Here is a 20,364-nt window from a genome sequence, read left to right on the forward strand (position 1 = left end):
GAAGAGAGGAGGTGCATTATAGTCGGGTTCACGGAGTGGCCCCTCAAAACTTCATTCATCTTAGAACATTGGAACCCCCATATCGCACATGTTGAGATTTGGAGTAATGTATTAGGTTGAGTTGTCACATAGTTATGTAGCAATGTCGTATGGGCACTTATCCTTAGGTAACTTTATGATATTATGAGGACGTCGACTCTTTATGTACAAGCACATAAGTATCACACTACTTAGGCAAAACTAAAGTCTATGAGAGTATATCATATTTGATTCTTTATTTGGATATAATTATATACTTGCGATTGAGAATACTTTATATCTAAAAGCTAGAGTTGAAGGCTTCATGCAAGTCTATTGCATCAACATTAAAAAGAGATAATAAATTTTGGATAATAGAAAATCTCAATTAAGATAAGGTAAAAGGTATTAAATTACTTTGTATCCTTGGAGGCTTTTTATATTAGAAAATTTGTTGTGTTCATTGTACCACTAACCTCTTTTGGTTTCTAAATATGGCTACAAGATCCCCATAAGATTAATGCTCCCAGAAGCATGGAACATATACGTCTTTTAAGCATTACCATGCCTAGACCAATATAGGTCATAGAGAAGTTGAAGTAGAACCTGTAAATAGAAGATAACGAGAAGATCAGTAAAATTTATCATCATAAATTTTTAATCTAAATTTAAAAATCGATAATGAGAATAATATAAAGTAAGTTATTATAAGCTAAAATAATATTTTAATATTACATAGATATACAATCTATAAAATCCAATCATTATATTAATGATATCGAATTATCATTATTGAGCTCGTCATAAGAAACTCTAATGTAATATTTAAAAAATTGATTTTAAAGCTAGAAATTACACATAATAAAAAAATATAATTTATTTATTTCAAAATACATTTAAATTCATCACATCTAATGTAACAAAATTGATATTAACTGTGATAGAACTTTTAATTATAATAAAGTTGATAAAAATAGAAACTTACTGTTTCTAAAATGCTAATCTACTAGGTAAGGTTTGAAGACCACAATCTACTTCTCTTGCAAAAATTGATCGAACAAATCCCTAAGCAAAGCCTAGTAAAAATACAAGTATGCAATATAGGCTTTGTTTCGATAACATTTATATAACAATGAGTTGTATTATATTTAAATTCTTACAAAATAATTTAATATTTTAAATAATAAATTACCTGATATTCTTCAAACATATAATCTTGATGAAAGGTGTCTAATAATGTATAAGTGGTGGCTACATTTGAGAACTGAATATTTAGTTTCACAATCATAATATGAAAAAAAAAGAGTAATTATTAAGATATACATAATTTTTAGTATAATACATTTTCAAGTTAAAAATTATCATGTAGTTATGATAGTTCTAATAAAAAAGAAATATATACATTCTTCACAAACATAATCCAGAATTGCCCACCTAATAAAATTCGTATGAGGAAAAGAATCATCTTCCAAAAATTGATTGGCATAATTTCTTTTTGAACTGCAGTAAGGTATTCTCATATGCACCTAGCAAAAAAAATATTAGTATAAAAATAAATAAATAAAATATAAATATTGAGATAAAATCATTCAAATTGGATATATCTCTAAATATGATCAATGAAAATGTCACAATAGTAGTACGAAGTAGATTTATCTTTTATGAATAGAGATTATTAGATGATACATGTAATATTTTTTTAATAAAATAAAAAATATGACCTCTAAGATATATTGAAAAATCTACTAGTACTAACATACCCGTAGTGATGAATAACTCTACTAATATAGATGATAGTATAATACTTATTAAAAAACTTTTAAAAAGTAAGATACTATCAATAACCTTATACCATGGGATGGTCATTTCATTTTCAGTAATATATGTTTCAGGAATTTCAAGGGCACTACATAAAAAAAAAAATACATCATTAGAAAAATTAGATTTTAAAATCCATACAATATTTACACAATAATTAATATTTTTTTAACATTATGAATATCACATGGTGAACACAATTAAGTATTAAAAGTTTAAACATTATATTAAGTATCATAATAAAATTAAATAACAAAATAAAATTATCCAAAAAGTAACATCAAAAGAATACAATTATACCAAAGTGGTAACATCTTAAAAATGATGAAAAGATATTGGAAACCAATTTGATAGATCGAGTTGTACGATAGTCATATTCATTTTAAATAAATATGACAAATATATAGATCTTTTTCTATCATTATGATATATAGAAAATCATAACTTTAGTTAAGAATATTTAATTCATCATCTTATTTGAGAAATAGAAAATAAAAATCATGTTTTGTATATTTTTTAGCACATCACAAAATGGTAAATGTATACTAGAATTTGAATAGTATAATAAGTTAATTGATGATATACTCATGTCACCATTATAATGTGATTTGATTAATTTTAAATATTCTTTACTAGCACTGCAATATTCAAGAGCTTAATCCACTAGAAAATTTTGACAAACATGTTTTACTTAGAAATATAAAAAATGGGTAGAACCTGTGAAGTAATATGGATGATATTGGCTAATGTATGTTTAATTCTTGTTATCGTCGTAATCCTAACTTAATATTTTTTATTAAATTTTGATTGATTAATTTGCATTCTTAAAATTCTTTATGCATATGTAATATTTGTTCTTCTTATTGTAGTAATCCATACTTAGTATTCTTGATTATCTTTAGATCGATTAATTTATATTCTTATAATTCTTTAAGCATATGTAATAATTGTGAATATTAATGTCCAACAACATTTGATGTTTCATAAGACATAAAGATTTGCTAAAAAATATATGATTATTTTTGTGATAACTTTGTGTTTAAACAAAATCAATAAGACTATCATATAACTCGATCTATTAAATTGATTTTTAATATTTTTCAGCATTTTTAAGATGTTACAACTTTGGTATAATTGTATTCTTGTAATATTAGTTTTTGTATAATTTTATTTTGTTATTTAATTTTATTATGATAATTAATATAATGTTTAAACTTTTAATACTTAATCATTTTCACCATGTGATATTCATAATGTTTCAAAATTATTAATTATTTTATAAACATCATTATGGATTTTAAAATATATGATTATTAATAATTATATTTTTTATCTAGTGCCCTTAAAATTTGTGAAATGATTATTATATAACATGAAATTACCTGCACATAGTATAAGGTTATTGATAGTATCTTATTTATTAATTTTTACAATAATTATTATATTATCATTTATATTAGTAGATTTATTCATGACTATGAGTATATTAGTACTAGTAGATTTTTTAATAAATTTGAGAGGTCATATTATTCAATTTCTTTGAAGAATATTATATGTTTCATTAAATAATCTCCTTTATATTTCCATTTTGGTAGCTTAATCGATCATATTGGGAGGTATATACCATTTGTATAGTTTTCTATTTTAATAATAATATATAGTTTTTATATTAATATTTTTTCTATTATATGCATACAAGATATACTTTTTTGGAGCTCAAAAAGAGGTATCAATCGGTATTTAGAAGATGATTCTTTTTATCATAATGATTTTATTATGTAGGCAATTCTGAATTATGTATGTGAAGAAAGTAAGTATTTCTATTTTTATTAAAAGTTAATAACTAATGATAATTTTTAACTTAAAATTTAATTATACCAAGAATTATTCATAATATTAACAATTATTCTTTTTTTTTAGATTATGATTGTGAAATTTAATCTTTGTTTGTCAAATGCAACCAATACTTATGCATTATTAGACACTTTTTCTCAAGATTATACGAAGAATATAAGATAATTTAAATAATGTTATTGGAAAAAAAACATATATTGTATACTTACATTTCTATTAAGCTTTGCTTGGGCATCAATTTGGTTTATTTTTTTAAGAGAATGAGGGTAAGTTCTTCAAACCTTAACCATATTTGACATATTAGCATTTAAAAAATAATAAGTTCTTATTTGCATCAAGTTTATTATAATTAAAAATTATATTATAATTAATATCTATTTTGTTACATTAGATGCGATTAACATAAAAGTATTTTGAAGACTAAAATGAAGTAATGTGGATGATATTGGCTTTAGAAGGTATAAACAATAACGTACTTTTAGAAGGTATAAAGGTACTATTATTTCATTACAAGATCAAGTTATTTTATAGTTTTAAGTGATAAATTTTATATCAATGAACTATTTTTATTATTCAATCATATTACTTTATGATTTGATTGATTTAAAAAATTTAACATTTAATCATTTAAAAACTTATCAAACTAACAAAATATTTTAAAATTTTCAATGATGTAAATTTGGATGGTAAATTTCTTGATCATTAGTCGTATATTCTTGGAATCGAATCGATAATACTTACTTTTATTTTAAAAAAAAAGATTGCTTGTCATTGTCCTCAAATTTCTTGTTTCAAAATGTTACCAAGAAAATTAGGTGATAACAAAGGAAAAAAGAGCTATGGGAATCATTCTTTTATAGTATAATTTTAAAATAATAAAATATTTAACCAAAAGATAATGTGGCTAAAAAAACCTTAAGTATTTGCATTGTATGCTATCAAACTATAATTTTAACAAATTTATGATGAGAATTTATATATGAAAAATATAATTATTTTTTAAATATAAAATATTTCTTTATTATATCATTCACTTGAAAGTTTACTATTTAAACTAATGCATATATTTTTTTTATAGAAAATTAAGAAAATAACAATGATATAAGCTAGTGATGATATTTCTATATCTAAAATATTAGTAGATTTATTCGTGACTACGAGTATGTCAGTACTAATGGATTTTCTAAGAAATATGGGAGGTCATATCTTTCAATTTATTTTAAGAATATTAGATGTATTATTCAATAATCTCTATTTGTAAAAGATAAATCTCCTTTGTACTTTTATTGCAATGGCTTCATCAATTATAATGGGAGATATATATATAATTTGTATAGTTTATATTTTAATAATTATATTTTTATTTTTATTTTTATAATAATATTTTTCTATAAGGTGCATACAATATATACCTTTTTGGAGATTAAAAAGAGGATGTGCCAATCGATTTTTGGATGATGATTCTTTTCATAATAATGATTTCATTAGGTGAGTAATTCTGGATTATGTATATGATGAAAGTAAGTATATCTATTTTTATTGAAAGTTTGGTGGATAATTTTTCATTTAAAATTTAATTATACTAAAAATTATGCATATATTAACAAATATTCTTTTCTTTCCAAATTATGATTGTGAAACTAAATCTTTGGTTCTTAAATGTAGCCACCAATTATGCATTATTAGACACTTTTCATTAAGATTATATGAATAATATAAGGTAATTTATTATTTAAAATATTAGATTATTTTCTAAAAATTAGAATATAATACAACTCATTATTAAATTAATGTTATAGGAAACAAAACATGTATTGCATACTTACATTTCTACTAAGCTTTACTTGGGGAATCATTCAGTGGATTTTTACAAGAGAAGTAGAATGTGGTCTCTAAACTTTACCCATATTTGACATATTAGCATTTAAGAAACTATAAGTTTCTATTCATATAAACTTTATTATAATAAAAGTTATATTATAATAAATATTAATTTTTTTACATTAGATGCAATGAACTTAAAGATACTCTTGAACCCAACATGATGTAATGTGGTTGATATTGACCTATTAGATGGTATAAAGGTATAAATATACCATTGTTTCATTAGAATATCAAGTTACTCTATAGATTCAAGTGATAAATTTTATATCATTAAAATTTTTTTATTGTTCGAACAAATTACTATATGTTTTGATCGATTTAATAGATTTAACAACTTTTAGTATCTTCTTTTACCAAATGAAGTTTCAAATCTGAATCTAATATGAGAATGCTATTCATGATTATTATGCATATATGTTGACATAAATAGAGACATAAATTAATTAATAATTGTTTAAGAATACTAAACTAAATATAATAAATATTTTAATAAGAATATTATATTTCTTATTTGATTACATTATTGACTATTAATTAAAGGATTATCAAATGATCATATAATTTCTGATATTTCGATAATATTATGCTTCCATATAGATAAGAAAAATCTTGAGATGAAAAAGTTAAATCTAGTACAAATATGTCATCATGCTCATCATCATCAGATATCCTTGTTATTTCCTTAATTTCCTATAAAACAAATTATGTGCATTTGTTTAAATAATACTCTTTTAAATGAATGATATAATAAATATATATTTTATATTTTAAAAAATAATTATATTTTTCATAAATAAATTCTCATTACAAATTAGTTAGAATTATATTTTGATACAATATAGAGCAAATACTATAAGATTTTTTAGCTCAATTATATTGGTTTGATATTTTATTATTTTAAAACTGTATTACAAATGAATGGTTCTCATATCTCTTTTTTTCTTTGTCATCATCTGATTTTCTTTGCAACATTTTAAGATAAAATATTTGAGGACAACAACAAGCAATCTATTTTTTTTATAAAAGTAAATAGTATCGATTCGATTCCAAGAATATGCTATGTTCAAGATATTTATCATCTAAATTGACATCATTGGGAAATTTAAAATATTTTGTGAGTTTGATAACTTTAATGATTAAATATTCAATCTTTTAAATTGATCAAATCATAAAGTAATTTGATCGAATAATAAACATAATTCATTGATAAAAAATTTATCACTTAAAACTATAAAATAACTTGATCTTCTAATGAAATTATAATACATTTATACGTTCTAATGAGCCAATATTATCCATATTATTTCATGTTAGTCTTCATAATATCTTTAAGTTCATCACATCTAATGTAATAAAATGGATATTCACTATAATATAACTTTTAATGAAAATGAAGTTGATGTGTAAGATTTGGAGACTATACCTTATTTCTCTTATAAAAATTAATTGAATGGAACTCAAGCAAAACTTAGTAGAAATGTAAGTACACAATACATACTTTATTTGATATAATATTTATATAACTATGAGTTGTATTATATTCAAATTATTATAAAATAATTTAATATTTTAAATAATAATTATCTTATATTTTAAATTCTTATAAAATAATAATCTTGATGAAATATGTCTAATAATGCATAAGTGGTGGTTGCATTTGAGAACTGAATATTAAATTTTATAATCATAATCTAAAAAAATAAATAATTATTAATATATGCATAACTTTTAGTGTAATTAAATTTTAAGTTAAAAATTATCATGTAGTTCCAATAGTTTTAAGAAAATAAATAAATATTTACTTTCTTCATATACGTAATCCAGAATTGCCAACCTAATATAATCATTTTGATAAGAAGAAGTACCATTCAAAAACTCATTGGTATTCCTTCTTTTTGAGGTATGCACCTAACAAAAAATATTATTATCAAAATAAATAAATAAATAAAATATAAATATGAAAATAAAAATGATACAAATTGTATATACTTTCAAATATGATCGATGAAGCTGTTTCATCATAAATGTTTCAAATCATCGAAAACTCGTAGGGTAGAATTGTTTTATCATAAATGTTTCAAATTATCAAGGTATCAAAATATCAAAGTATATTACATCCTACCATGTATGATTCTCATATTATCATATCTTTTCCCCCTTTGTCATCAACAAAAAGGAGAAGTGCAACTATCAAGTTTTAGAGATATGTAAGTTTTACAACATACAAACTAGCAATAATTTTTAGTTGTGCAAGTTTGCAAATTTTGCTTTTTGAAATAGGCAAGATAGCACTTTTGCTTCTCTTGAGATTGTAAGCTAGCAATTCTTGGTAATGTTCAAGATAGCAAGTTCTTTCTTCTCTTTTGAAAAGTACAAGCTAAATGTTTCTTCAATATTTGATGAAATTGTTAAAACTGAAGTAACCAGGCACATGCAACCTACTGATTACTTGAGCTTGTTTGGGGAAGAATTCAAATAAACTGAAGATTATTGGGATGCTTCTTATTTGAATGTCTTGGATATATCTGCAGCGGAAGAAAGCAGTCCTCATGTCTTATTTGGATGTGCTTCACAAGTATGTTCTAAATGATCACCTACCCTATAATATTTTTTAAACTAAGTATCCTGTTTTTTTCCTATTGGAATAACTTTTAGCCACCAGGAGTCTGCTTCTGTAACTAATTTGTCGAGTGTTTACATTCTTTTATAATGAATAGATAGCCTCTCCTGTTCTGCAAATTGGCTAACAGTAATTTAAAATTTTGGTCCCTATTACCACTTATATAAGCACTGCTTCCAGGTGAAAGGTCTCTGTTTTAAGTTAAAACTTTTAACACCTTTTACTGGTTTATATATTAATTAATTTGGATGGATTCTGATTTCCTTTCATTTGATGGCACGTCTTCCTCCAATTAGCCTCCTAAATCAAGTTGATGATAGTTTTTCTTTGTGGAAACATCCTTCTGTCCAGCTTGCTCTCTCTCAGGTTCAGTAGTGATGCATCTGGGTGATATACGTTACATGCATTTGTATTCTTATCAAAAGTCTCAACAATTCATATTAATCTGTTGTTGCAGATAATAATAATGTCATCGTTATCTTATTAATGCTTGTGCAGGCTATCTGTCTTCATTCTTATCATCTCGTGTTTGTTGGTTTCATACCAAGTTTAATTATGAATAGACAACTTACTTTTTGGCTTTCTAAGTAAGCATTTATTTTTCAATCTTCAGGCAAAAGCAGCATGTGTATTGATTGATTTATGCTTTGGACCATTATTACCATGGATATATACAAATACTGCAAAGGTTTCATCTTTTTCCATAATAAGTCTACATATTAAGTCAACAACTTGTATTTTTGTAACTGCATTGACCCTTTTTCATGTTGATCTTGCAATTGAACTTCTGGAGGACCTCTTGGTGTTATTCAAGTAATTTCATCATTCTTCTTGTTTTTATTACTGTTATGAAGGCTTAATTCTTTATTATAATGAATGCTCGTTTGGTTGGTTGGTTGGTTATGAAGTCATGGATACAAGTGTAAGATATTGATATGATGGATATGAGTATGTATCAATGTATAATGTTCACTATTTAATGTGACAAAATTTGGTATTTATTTAATGTTAGAATAGGTAGATGTATATAAATCATGATTCATCATAATTAACCTATTCATCATGAAAATATATAAACAATGTTTGGTGAATTATCTAACATAAGCAATTAAAACTATCTATGTTTGATGAGTACTTGGTCATTTCTTGGTGCAGATCTGACCTTTTTTGTGGTCAATACATTGTGATTTATTGTGGATGGTCAAATTATCAATCACTAATTTTCTCTTGAAATAATCTCCTCATTTTGAGAAAAATGTTATTTGATTTGAACATCATAGTCCTAGCATAACAAAGACTATGAAGTTCAGAGGCAATTTGTTCTACTATGGTATAATATTTGATGATGATTGTTCAGATGACAATTAGTTTCACCATTTGATGATTGTTCAGATGGCAGTGGTTGATGATTGTCGAACTATGTTATGCTAGTATAATACTAGCATGGAGTTTTGTTTTATACCAAGGATGTCCCTGAACACACAATCAAGCACAAGGCTTGTTCCAGCCATATGTTTAAACCGTGCTGATCGGCATGTATTGTACTGACATGTCCATCCTGATGAACTAAAAAAATACTTTCTATGACCTATTATAGATGTTATTTTGTGATCCATCTATTACCTTATTATGAAGATTCCAACAATATCAGTCATTTGTACACTTGAATAAAACCCTGATCTCTTGAATTTGATCCTGATCATCATAGCAGTTATTATGAAACTGAAACTTTTATCTGTTGGATTGGAGTTTTCCTTTTTTTCTAGAGAGCCAATAAAGAACCTACTGTTTCAGTGTTCTGATGATACAACTATGACGCAGCCTTGTACAGAGTTCTTTGGAGTGTTGTGCTCAACTCTTATGGGACTTTTATGGACCAATATAACTACTGTTGTGGCTTGGAAAGCTATATATTTCTTAATGGGTAGCAGATTATTTTTTACATGTTTCTAAGATACCAATATACACTTCAAATATACACTTCAAATCCTGTGAATGCAAGTCCTTTAGTTCTAGTTACTGTCATTTAGTACTTTTTAGTTCATGAACCTTGTATGTGTCATCCATCTTTCATCTGTGTGCTCAAGAAACTGTGAATTTCATCACAATGCCCCCGTTATTATCCAAATTCTATCCACTTCCTCCTGAATAAAAATTTAAGAAAAGGAAAAAATTTCGTATGATAGATTATGCACTTATTTTCATACTCCATGTTTGGTTGACTCTGTTCATAATGCCCCTACCGTGTGTTTCCATAATCTACTAGTCGTGCTTATGCTGCTTTGAAGCAAGGTATTCAATTTTGAATGGTACCACCCGGTACAGGCGGTACGTACCGGTCCGATAGGTTACCGGTATGCGGACCACCCATTACCAGGAGGAACGCTTAAACTATCTCAAACCCTTCTCATGTTTTTAAACCATTCTTCTCCCCTATTTCACTCCATTTCATTCTCATACTCTGTTAAACTATCTCAAACTCTTTTTTTCTCATATTTGTATTATCTTAAACTCCATTACACCTAAATTAGGCGTACCGTACCATATCAAGCCAACCTCGAAATGTCGGTACGGTACGATGTTTCAATCCTTGCTTTGAAATATATCTTGCTGGCCTTGTCTGAGCATATGGATGATGTACTGTCAAAATATAAGGTTTGACCTTCTATTAAAGTATCAAGCATAATTTTGCTTACTCTTTCCAATCAGATAGATGATGCTTTTACCATCCTTGTAGGAATTTAAACATAGGCTTCTATTTCTTTTAGAGATGCTAGAACCCTTCCGTGATCCTGTGATTACTGGAACAAAGAATACAACTTCTGAAGATGCTAATGATATACACTTGGAGAAATAGAAGAACTGTTGTATTGCATTCAATGTTATATGTACTGCATTACGAAGGCCTGCCATTCTTCCTTTTGTGGAATGTGAATGGAGACGTGAATCTATTGCACCAAGGTCTATTGTAACAGCATATGCTAATATCATAGAGAAATTAAAAAAATTTTAACATCTTTATAGTTTATACTTTATAATGCTTATTTTTGGAGATGCAAAGAGAGAGAATGAAGTGATCGGTGAAGACTACAGTTTAAAAAGATGTGAGAGTCAAAAAAGAAGAAATTATTATTATTTTTTTTTCCCTGCAACAAAATGAATCTTATCAAATGCACCTTGTTGGTTGTTACATTACTTGGTTTTTAGCTGACAATATACTGTCTTCATTGTCTTTCTATATTGCAGTGTACTCCTTTTTGTTTTGGGGCCACATATGCCATTTCCTTCAGATATTGACCTTTGCAAATGTTCATTTCCTAAGGTGGCTGATCAAGAGTCTTTAGCTGTTTCTTCTAACTTTGTGATATGTTCTCATGGGGCTTCTAGCACATCCAGTAATCCGGATGAAGCAAAGAGAAAGATTGATGCATCTAAAGCTGCCACAAGAAAAGATGTACTCCAAGATGCTAATCTGTAGTTTGCTCCTAGAGATCTGTCAAAAATTGTTCTGACAAGTGTTTCAAATTATTTTACTGGGGACTGGATCAGATTGAATTTCAGTTGTGGTGTTTCAGAGGTGAATAAGATTTCAAATAACAACTTTCAGAATATTGGTTTCTTTGCTGATTACTTGTATTCACAAGCAGATTATCTACAACTTGTAAACTATCAAGATTCGGTATATAGGGCTTCCCAATTTGAACATTTGGCAGCTGATTTGTGTTCCCAGCATGACAACCCCAGAAAGCCATGAAGCTGCAATAGAATCCATACTCTTGGCTGCAGAATGTTATGCCAACTCATTCTTTATAATCGATTTCATATGGATGCAATTCAGAGCTTATGAATCAGATGAAAATCATTGGATCCAAATTCATGAATAAAAATGGATTAGTGGTGTTTTATGAAGACCTTAAGAGATGTAATGTCAATCTGGAGACAATAGCTTATCTTGAAAGTAAAAGAGATATAACTGTTCTACAAATTCTGCTTCCGCTAAACTGGACCTCGAATCTGAGAGAATTTTGGCTCTTTGGAAACCTTGTACATATTATTTTGAAGATAATCAGTAGGCTTTAGAAATATCACAAGTCGACATTGAATCTGATGTGGCAACTTTGATTAGGCAGAATCAACCATTGCTTTGCCACTTTGTAATCCTCCTACAGAGTCTCCCCTCTTTCTACTGCATTCTGCAACTGAGTTATCCTGTTCTGTAGAGAATGTTAATGACATTATACTGCAGTCAGCTGCAAATCTTAGTGGACAACTTACAATTTTGTACACCCAACTGAAAGCAGGCAACATACAACTTGAAATGGTAAAGTTACATGGGCTGCCAAGGTGCTGGGCACTTCTTGAAGGATTAATCTGGAAATGATGAACGGACATATCCCATTGGTATCAAAAGTGCTGGTTTCATCTACAGAACTTTAGTTCCACATTTATCATGGATGCAGAAAATATCTAGATTTTCAAGTTGCACATGTTCATTTTCTAGACTTTTAGGATGGATGTCAGTATCTTGAAATACAAAGCAATACTTGAAGGAACACTTGTTTATTGCCTCTGGTCTTTCACAAATTTCATCGTTTTTTCAGTTTTTGAGGATGAGTTAGCACTTACCGATAATTTAGTAATAGAATTTTTAATCTGCATATTCATATCCATCAGGTACCAAAACACACTCCCACAGAATTTGAGTCTTCTGATCAGTCAGATGTTAAACTATCATTTCAAGTACATTTTCCTCACATGCATATGTTATTCCCAAACATAAGAAAACAGTTTGGTGAGTTTGGAGAAATAATTTTGGAAGCTATTGGTATGCAACTAAACTCTCTTCCATGCAGTTTGCGGACCTTTGTTGGTGGTCATTATCTAGAAACAATAAGGAATCATCTTCATGTTACAAAAATACTATTCCTTTGGGATGTCATGTCGCTAGAAATGCCAAGGCTATTATTTTTTGCGTGCTTGAATCGATTACTGTTGAGCACATGCAAGCATTGGATAATAAAATGCCCGGGATAGCTCACATCTTAATATCTCTTTGTTGGCAAGTAGTATCTGCTATGCTTGATTTTCTATTTAAGTTACCTGAGAACATTACTCTCTCCTACGGTTTCTTCTCTATGTTTTATAATCTTGATCTTCTATTGTAATGCATCAAAAATTTCATAGTATTTGTAGACTGATAAATGGTTATCATCATTATGTGAAATGAGCATTGATAACCTTAACGGTAAACTAATAATGAAATGAGGCTTTATTGGTGGGCTTATTCTACATAATGTTGGTCATTCAGAACCAGAATAGTCATCTATTGCATTGCATCATCTTGGAAGAATTATTGACTACAATGGTGTGAATGAAATATCTGACATGGTTAAACAAAATTTGGTTTGCTCTTCGTCAGTAAGGGCTCTTCCTAAATCAGTAGCTTTCATTTTAGTTACAAAGACATGGTATAGAGTGATGGTAGTAGCATCATCTGACCTTTCAATGCTATAGTAAACATATGCATTGGTGTTGTTACTAGCCTTTGTCCTGTATATAGAAAGAGCTCAACTACAATCCTTCCTTGTAGCTACTTATACCATCTTTCGAGAAATTGGCAAAGTTACCAATTCAATGGAATTGTGTCATTTAACAAGACTTTCATTCCATATTCTGGCAAGTGTATATCTTTATTCTCCTGCTGAGGATATTACTTTGATATTTGAAAGTGTTTGAAGGAACCTGGAGCAGATGGGAATGTCACAGACAAGTACTTGCATATATTTCTTTACATATTTCCTGATGTTTGTTTCTAAATATATATTGTAGTGTAACTACTTAAGAGCATTATTGTTATCACATATTCAAAGATATAATGTTGAACAATTAATTATATAATTTACATTTCTTGTGTTAGAAATTTGTTAGATAAAATTTTTTTAAACCATTAGGCTATTTAATTTTTTTTAAATTTCAGGTGTGCTTAATGACTTGGAGAAAAATTAAAATTATGTAAAGATAATTTTGATATGCATAAAAGATATTTTAATGAAAGGATGTCTGTTACAACAATATCAGTTATGACATTTAGGATGCTTTTTAGGCTCTATAAATAGAATTGTAAATGGCTATAGTTTATTAATTCATATTTCAATACAATTTCTCCTCTTTATTTTTAAAAAATATTATTATTATTATTATTTTGCTACTTGATATGCTAAGAGAGGCTAGTTAACTAACTCTATGATAATATTTATTTATGTTCGCAAAGATAAGATGGATTAAATATTGAGATTAGAATCTCGATCAATCCGATATGTAAGGATGAGTTTTTCATATTAAGACATCGATTACATGTCTTTAAGTTCTTTCTAAACTTTATCTTTTTATTTTTATTATTTTAATATCTTATTTGTTTCTTCATCAAAATTTGTATATCATTGTTTTGCTCCAACAATTTAAGAGGAAATTTCAATGAATTTTGGTTAGAATAATAATAATAAATTAATATAATGAAAAATGATTAATTAACGTGTTTTCTTAATAATTCAAGCATTTAACTATTTATCATCTAAATTGAGAATGGTCAGCATTTACTTCTAGTTTTATCTAATTGTTCATTGTTTGATTTTTGTTGGATTAATTAGATGCATAATTTATGTGAATGAATATTATACTAAATTAAAAATAAAAAATAAGATATATTATAATTTGAGACTCAAAACCTAGTGTATTAATAAAAATATTATCAGTTTATAGATATTATTTAAAAATTTTCTTTTTTAGTGACAAATAAAAGAATATCAAATCTCATTATATTAATAATAATTTTAGTAGTTTAAAAACATTGCTTCGTACAAAAAAAAATACCACGTCTTGTTTCTTTAACATACAAATTCTAAAAGAATAAGGTACACGAAATTTAACGTAGATGATAGCTGCATATAACGGTGTGATGTCAAATTATCCGCTACGTAGATTGGGTAAATATAACGGAACGATTTTAGAATGTAACGCTTGGGATGGGTGGCATCTATATAACCCGAGGGCCCACTCTGTTGCAATCACAACAACTTCTCTCCCCTCGCGCGCTCTCGTCCTCTCGGCTCTCGACTCTCGACTCTCGGCGATCTCGTCGTTCTGCGAAGGTCGGAACTGCTCTCCGACGAACACGAACGGGCACAGCTGCGAGGGTCCTTCCCTTCGATTTTTATTGCGGTGATCTCATTCCTTTCTTTTTTCTCTTGTTTCGTTTCGCTTGGTTCTTCATCCGTCGAAATTTTGATTAGGGTTCAGAATTTTTGTTGGTCTTGGGGTTCTTTTAATCGATTCTTGGTTGTCGACTTTCTTGTGGGAAGATCGATCTTTCTGGTTTTCTCGATCGTTTTTCGTCACCTAGCCAGTCTCGTTCTGGTTTCGATTGGAAAATATGTCTTCTTCGCGTTCTAGGCGTGTGGAGTACGACCGCTTCATCCCGTTCCGGTCGGCGATGGACATGGACTACGCACGCTTTGCCCTAACCGGGCCTTCGAGACCGCAGCGTGATGGTTCGAGGGAATCCCCATCGAGCGTGGCGTACCAAAAGCTTCTTGACGAGTGCATTTTGAAGAACAGGTCTCGTATCCTCGCTTTCAAGACTGCACCTGAAGCGTCGGCCAGCAAGCTGCCCGAGTTTGACGAGCCCATTCGGCCGCAGAAGAAGCAGCAGAGGCGAATCCCTAAAGAACCAGAGAGGGTTTTGGTAATCCACGGCTTGTTGGATGATAATGTTTTGAATCTCCTCGACTGGGGAAGCAATAATGTGTTGGCGATTGGCCTTGAGGACGCAGTGTATCTCTGGGACGCTGCAAACGAGTCGACTAAGCTTCTACAACCCGAAGAAGACAGAGGACCTATCACTTGCATCCGCTGGTCGCCAGACTGTGCAGTTCTTGCTGTCGCATTTGGCAATTCAGATTTATCCCTGATCGATACAGCAACAGGACATGTCGTGGATGGGATGGAAGATGAGAACCAGGCCCCTGTGTTGTCACTTGCGTGGAGAAGTAATTCAATCTTGACAGTCGGAAGATTTGATGGCACTGTTGTTGATTATGACTTTAGAAAGGATGACATGTTCATCTGTTTCTATAATGGGCATCGGCGTGGAGTTTGTAGTCTTAAATGGTCCGTGTTATCAGGGCGGTATTTGGCGAGTGGAGGGCAGGACAAACTAGTGCACATATGGGATGCCTGCATGCCTGTCTCACGTGACCATCCACGTCAACGTCAATGGCTTCACAGGATCAGCAGCCACACTTCCATTGTGAAGGCCATTGACTGGTGCCCAACTCGGAGCAACCTGTTGGCTTCTGGTGGAGGTTGCAATGATCATTGCGTTAAGTTTTGGAACACCGTTAATGGTGCTTGCTTGAACTCGATTGATGCTGGCTCTGAAGTTTGTGCTTTGCTATGGGACAAAAACAAATCTGAATTACTGACCTCTCATGGTTCGCCGAACAATCAACTCACCTTGTGGAATTACCCATCCATGACGAGAGTGGCTGAGGTTTCCGGTCATTCATCCCGGGTTCTTTCCTTGGCTGGGAGTCCACTGGGAGGTGTAGTAGCTTCTGCAGCAGCAGATGAGACAGTCAGGTTTTGGAATATCTTTGAGACTCCCAAAATAACAAAACCTGAACTGCCCTTTGCCCAATTTAATGTTCTCATAAGATGAAAAGGCGGATAGGTGGAAATGATTAAGATTCCAAATGAAAGACTTCTCTAGTGCTTGACATGAAGATCTGTTGTTGGTAACATTGCAATGGGAAGTTTCGTGGTGTCAAAGAGGCAGCACATTTTCATACAAGCGCATGGATTCGAGATCTTCAAATATGAGCGCAACCGCCTAAGGTAAGTTAGAAGCCTTACAGCCTTTTACAGCATTTTAGTAGGCTTATTTACAACATGACTATCATTGCAGCTACGAGTTTGATTTTTGTTTCCTATTTATTGTTTATCATTTCATAGTTATCGATATGATTATTGCCCAATTGATGAAACATGTGGTCTATAATTTTTGCCCAATTGTTATAATCTAATTATGTGGTTTAAAGTGATTTCAATTTGCTTCTCTTGTGTTTCTTTTTTGTAAGTTACTATCTTTATCTCATTTTTGTTTGAGAATTTTTGTGCAGACTATATATTTTGTTGTGTATGCTAATCATGCATAATTAGATCAAACTGATAGATGCTTATTGTTTTTTTTCTTTTTTGAGTTCAGATTTCTTATGATATTCAATATGGCTTTGGTATCACATGAAGACATCACATTGCACACCTAGAAGAGTGTTTGACAATTGAGAGATCTATGCATTATAAGAGGTAATTGCCTATGGCCTTATGTTTCTATTTTTTGTTTCCGACTATAAGTTTCCTATGATATAAGTTAAACTTAAGAATTTTATATTCTTTTAGGACTATAAAGAAACTTTGGACTATAAAAAAACTTTTAGGACTATATTCTTTTAGGACTATAAGTTTCCGACTATAAGTTTCTGACTATAAGATTGAACTATATAGCTCTATTGCCAGAACAAAGCACTTGTAATATGGCCTTAAGTATCACATGAAGATATCACATTGCCATAACAAACTTTGAAGATTGAACCGTATAACAAACTTCAGATTTCCTTTTCCATTTTTTTTTGAGTTGAGATTTCTTATAACATTCAATATGGCCTAGTTATCACATGAAGACATCACATTGCATATCTAGAAGTGTGTTTGACAATCGTGAGATCTATGCATTATAAGAGGTAATTGCCTATGACCCTATGCTTCTTTTTTCTTTTCTAACTATAGGTTTCCTATGATATAAGTTGAACTTCAGAATTTTATATTCCTTTAGGACCATTAAGAAACTTTGAAGATTGAACTGTGTAGCTCTATTGCCAGATCAAAGTACTTTCACATGATGAATTTAAAATCTTGCTATGGTGTCTTTGCTAAATCTTTATTTACAGATACAAAGGTATTAAAGCATCTTTGGATTTGCTTAGAGAGTGAAAATATGGAAACTTATGGTGTTGCACAACTATAATCATATTCAACAACTAAGAGATCTATGCATAATTTTGATATAAGATGTAACTTCTTATGTCTTTATTTTTTGGGTGACTAAAGGTTCCCTAAAATATCCATTAGCCTTCAGATTTTTTATGTTCTTTTAGGACCATTCTAGAACCCGTGAAAACTTTTATTTGGTGTAGATCTTATTTCACTACGGAGTACTTCATTTCACTTGAAATAGTATTTTTTTTAATGTTTATTTGCATATACAAAGATACTAAAGCATCTCAGGATTTTGTTTAGAGGGTGAAATAATTTAGAAAATTGTGGAGTTGCAAAACTAGAATTGTGTTTGATAATCAAAAGACTGTTGATCAACCACTCAGATATTGTTTAAAAAACTGTTCATGAAATGAATAACTTTCAATTTGAAATTTTTCGAAAATATAGATAAGTTCAAGAGTGAAATCCAAGCCTAAAATTTTCTGTTTTTAGTAAGATGTGTCATAATTTCTGTAGAAAGCAGTTATTCAACCTAAGAGAACTGCAAACCATAGTATATACCATAATAGTAAAGAGATACCAAACAAATAAATCTATGAGCTTGATAAAGGTGAGGCATTGTAATTCTGTTTATTATGTTTTTCCCTGTGAAATGAACAAAAATATCAAATTTATATGTCTTTCCATGAATAGATTATGTCTTCTGCAACATAGATACACTTTTGATCCTAAGATAGGGCTTGAAAAATGGTGTCAAATGGGATATAATGCAGTTCTAAAGTTTGGAAGTTAGCTTACTAGACCAACAGTTTATAAATGCTTCATTATAGTGATAGTGGAGTAGTTCGGGTCCTTCCGATTAACAGGATCTTCATTAAAGGTTTCGATTTGGATTTATCTTGCTGAATCAGCTGTAGTTGTAGCAGAGTGGTAGCAATGTTCATGAGCTTGATAGACAAGCTTGCTATGTTTCATATAAATGTTCACCAATTAATGACATGGCTACTATTTCAATATTTTTTCAATTATGCTATTGTGGTCATTTACCACAAGTTTCAGCATCCAAGTACTATATCTGAAATTTGCCTTTGTAAGTATAACACCGACCTTTGAGTTGGTATTTCTTGTTTCCAACTTCCCTATTTGTTTACTGAGATTAAGGTAGCAGCAGCGGTTGTGATTATTTATTGCGATTCCAGTAATATCACATGTGGTACCAAGTTTGAATTTGACATGATAATTCTGATTGATTTATTTAAGTCATCATTTTTTTTAATAATCTATTCATGATCTTGTTGGTTGTAATGGAGAGACAAATTGAATATTGGGTAAGCATTTGAAGTTTCCATCACCAAAGTTACCATCCCTTCCAACACCTTTACCTCTGTGCCCCTTGCCATCATCATATATATCTTGTAAACTATCATTGGCCTTATGGATAAGGCTAATGCGGTGGAGATTGATGATCCTCAGAAAGCTCCAGAGCTTGATCGAGACAAACAAGAAGCTGCAGTGAAGCTCATGGCCAACGGTGCGTGCACCCTTTGCAACACGGGGAAGGTGCATATACAACCTTCTTTTTCTCTTGATTAATGGTTGTTGGTGTTTGAATTATAAAACTAGAAATCAGTTTTATGTTGTGAAATTATGCATTTTTTTATTGATGCACATATGGTTAGCTCACCCTTATTATCCAGAATAATAATTATTCATACTGGTTAGATTTTGTTATTCTCCCCTCTATTTCAAATGGTCTGAATATTTCGTACCTGATGTGGAGCCATCCATAAAAGATCCTTCTACTAGGTGCTTGTTAGTGTTTGACTTGAAGCCTCACACTTTGAATATAAATTTGAGAGAATTTGTAACATGAATGAACAACTAGTTTACTTTTTTTTTCCAAAAGTGGACGACTTTATATAAAATCTCCAAGCTGATATGCTAGACATTGTTTGTCATAAATGAACTAACAAAATGAAAGAAAGCCGGAAGAACTCGCAAGACTGAATGTTACATCTTTGGACAATGTATCATTCAAACTAGAAGCTCAACTTAAACACACTTTTCCTTCATTTGAATTAATGAATTGGTCCTCGCCTCTTTTTCTGTGCTTTCTG

General features: G+C 29.8%; 1 protein-coding gene and 1 long non-coding RNA gene across 3 annotated transcripts; both read left to right on the plus strand.

The window, feature by feature from the left end:
• The first annotated feature begins 8,114 nt into the window (after positions 1-8,114).
• On the plus strand, positions 8,115-12,673 carry LOC135629056 (uncharacterized). Of its 2 annotated transcripts, none has more exons than XR_010493139.1 (2): positions 8,115-8,149; positions 11,441-12,673. It is a non-coding gene; the product is annotated as an uncharacterized LOC135629056 (long non-coding RNA). The 2 variants fall into 2 exon arrangements; XR_010493140.1 differs by lacking the exon at positions 8,115-8,149 and adding an exon at positions 8,879-9,007.
• Positions 12,674-15,285: 2,612 nt separating this feature from the next.
• On the plus strand, positions 15,286-19,802 carry LOC135629069 (cell division cycle 20.2, cofactor of APC complex-like). The gene is made up of 2 exons (XM_065136219.1): positions 15,286-17,086; positions 17,457-19,802. Exon 1 carries the CDS (start codon positions 15,624-15,626, stop codon positions 16,908-16,910), a length of 1,287 nt encoding a protein of 428 aa, XP_064992291.1. The 5' UTR covers positions 15,286-15,623; the 3' UTR covers positions 16,911-17,086; positions 17,457-19,802.
• The last annotated feature ends 562 nt before the right edge of the window (positions 19,803-20,364 follow it).

Source organism: Musa acuminata, chromosome BXJ3-1, assembly GCF_036884655.1.
Source record: "Musa acuminata AAA Group cultivar baxijiao chromosome BXJ3-1, Cavendish_Baxijiao_AAA, whole genome shotgun sequence".
In the NCBI taxonomy this organism is placed as follows: domain Eukaryota; kingdom Viridiplantae; phylum Streptophyta; class Magnoliopsida; order Zingiberales; family Musaceae; genus Musa; species Musa acuminata.

Excerpts from the sequence above, each read along its gene's own strand:
- LOC135629069 (XM_065136219.1), top strand. The coding sequence starts at position 15,624 with ATGTCTTCTTCGCGTTCTAGGCGTGTGGAGTACGACCGCTTCATCCCG.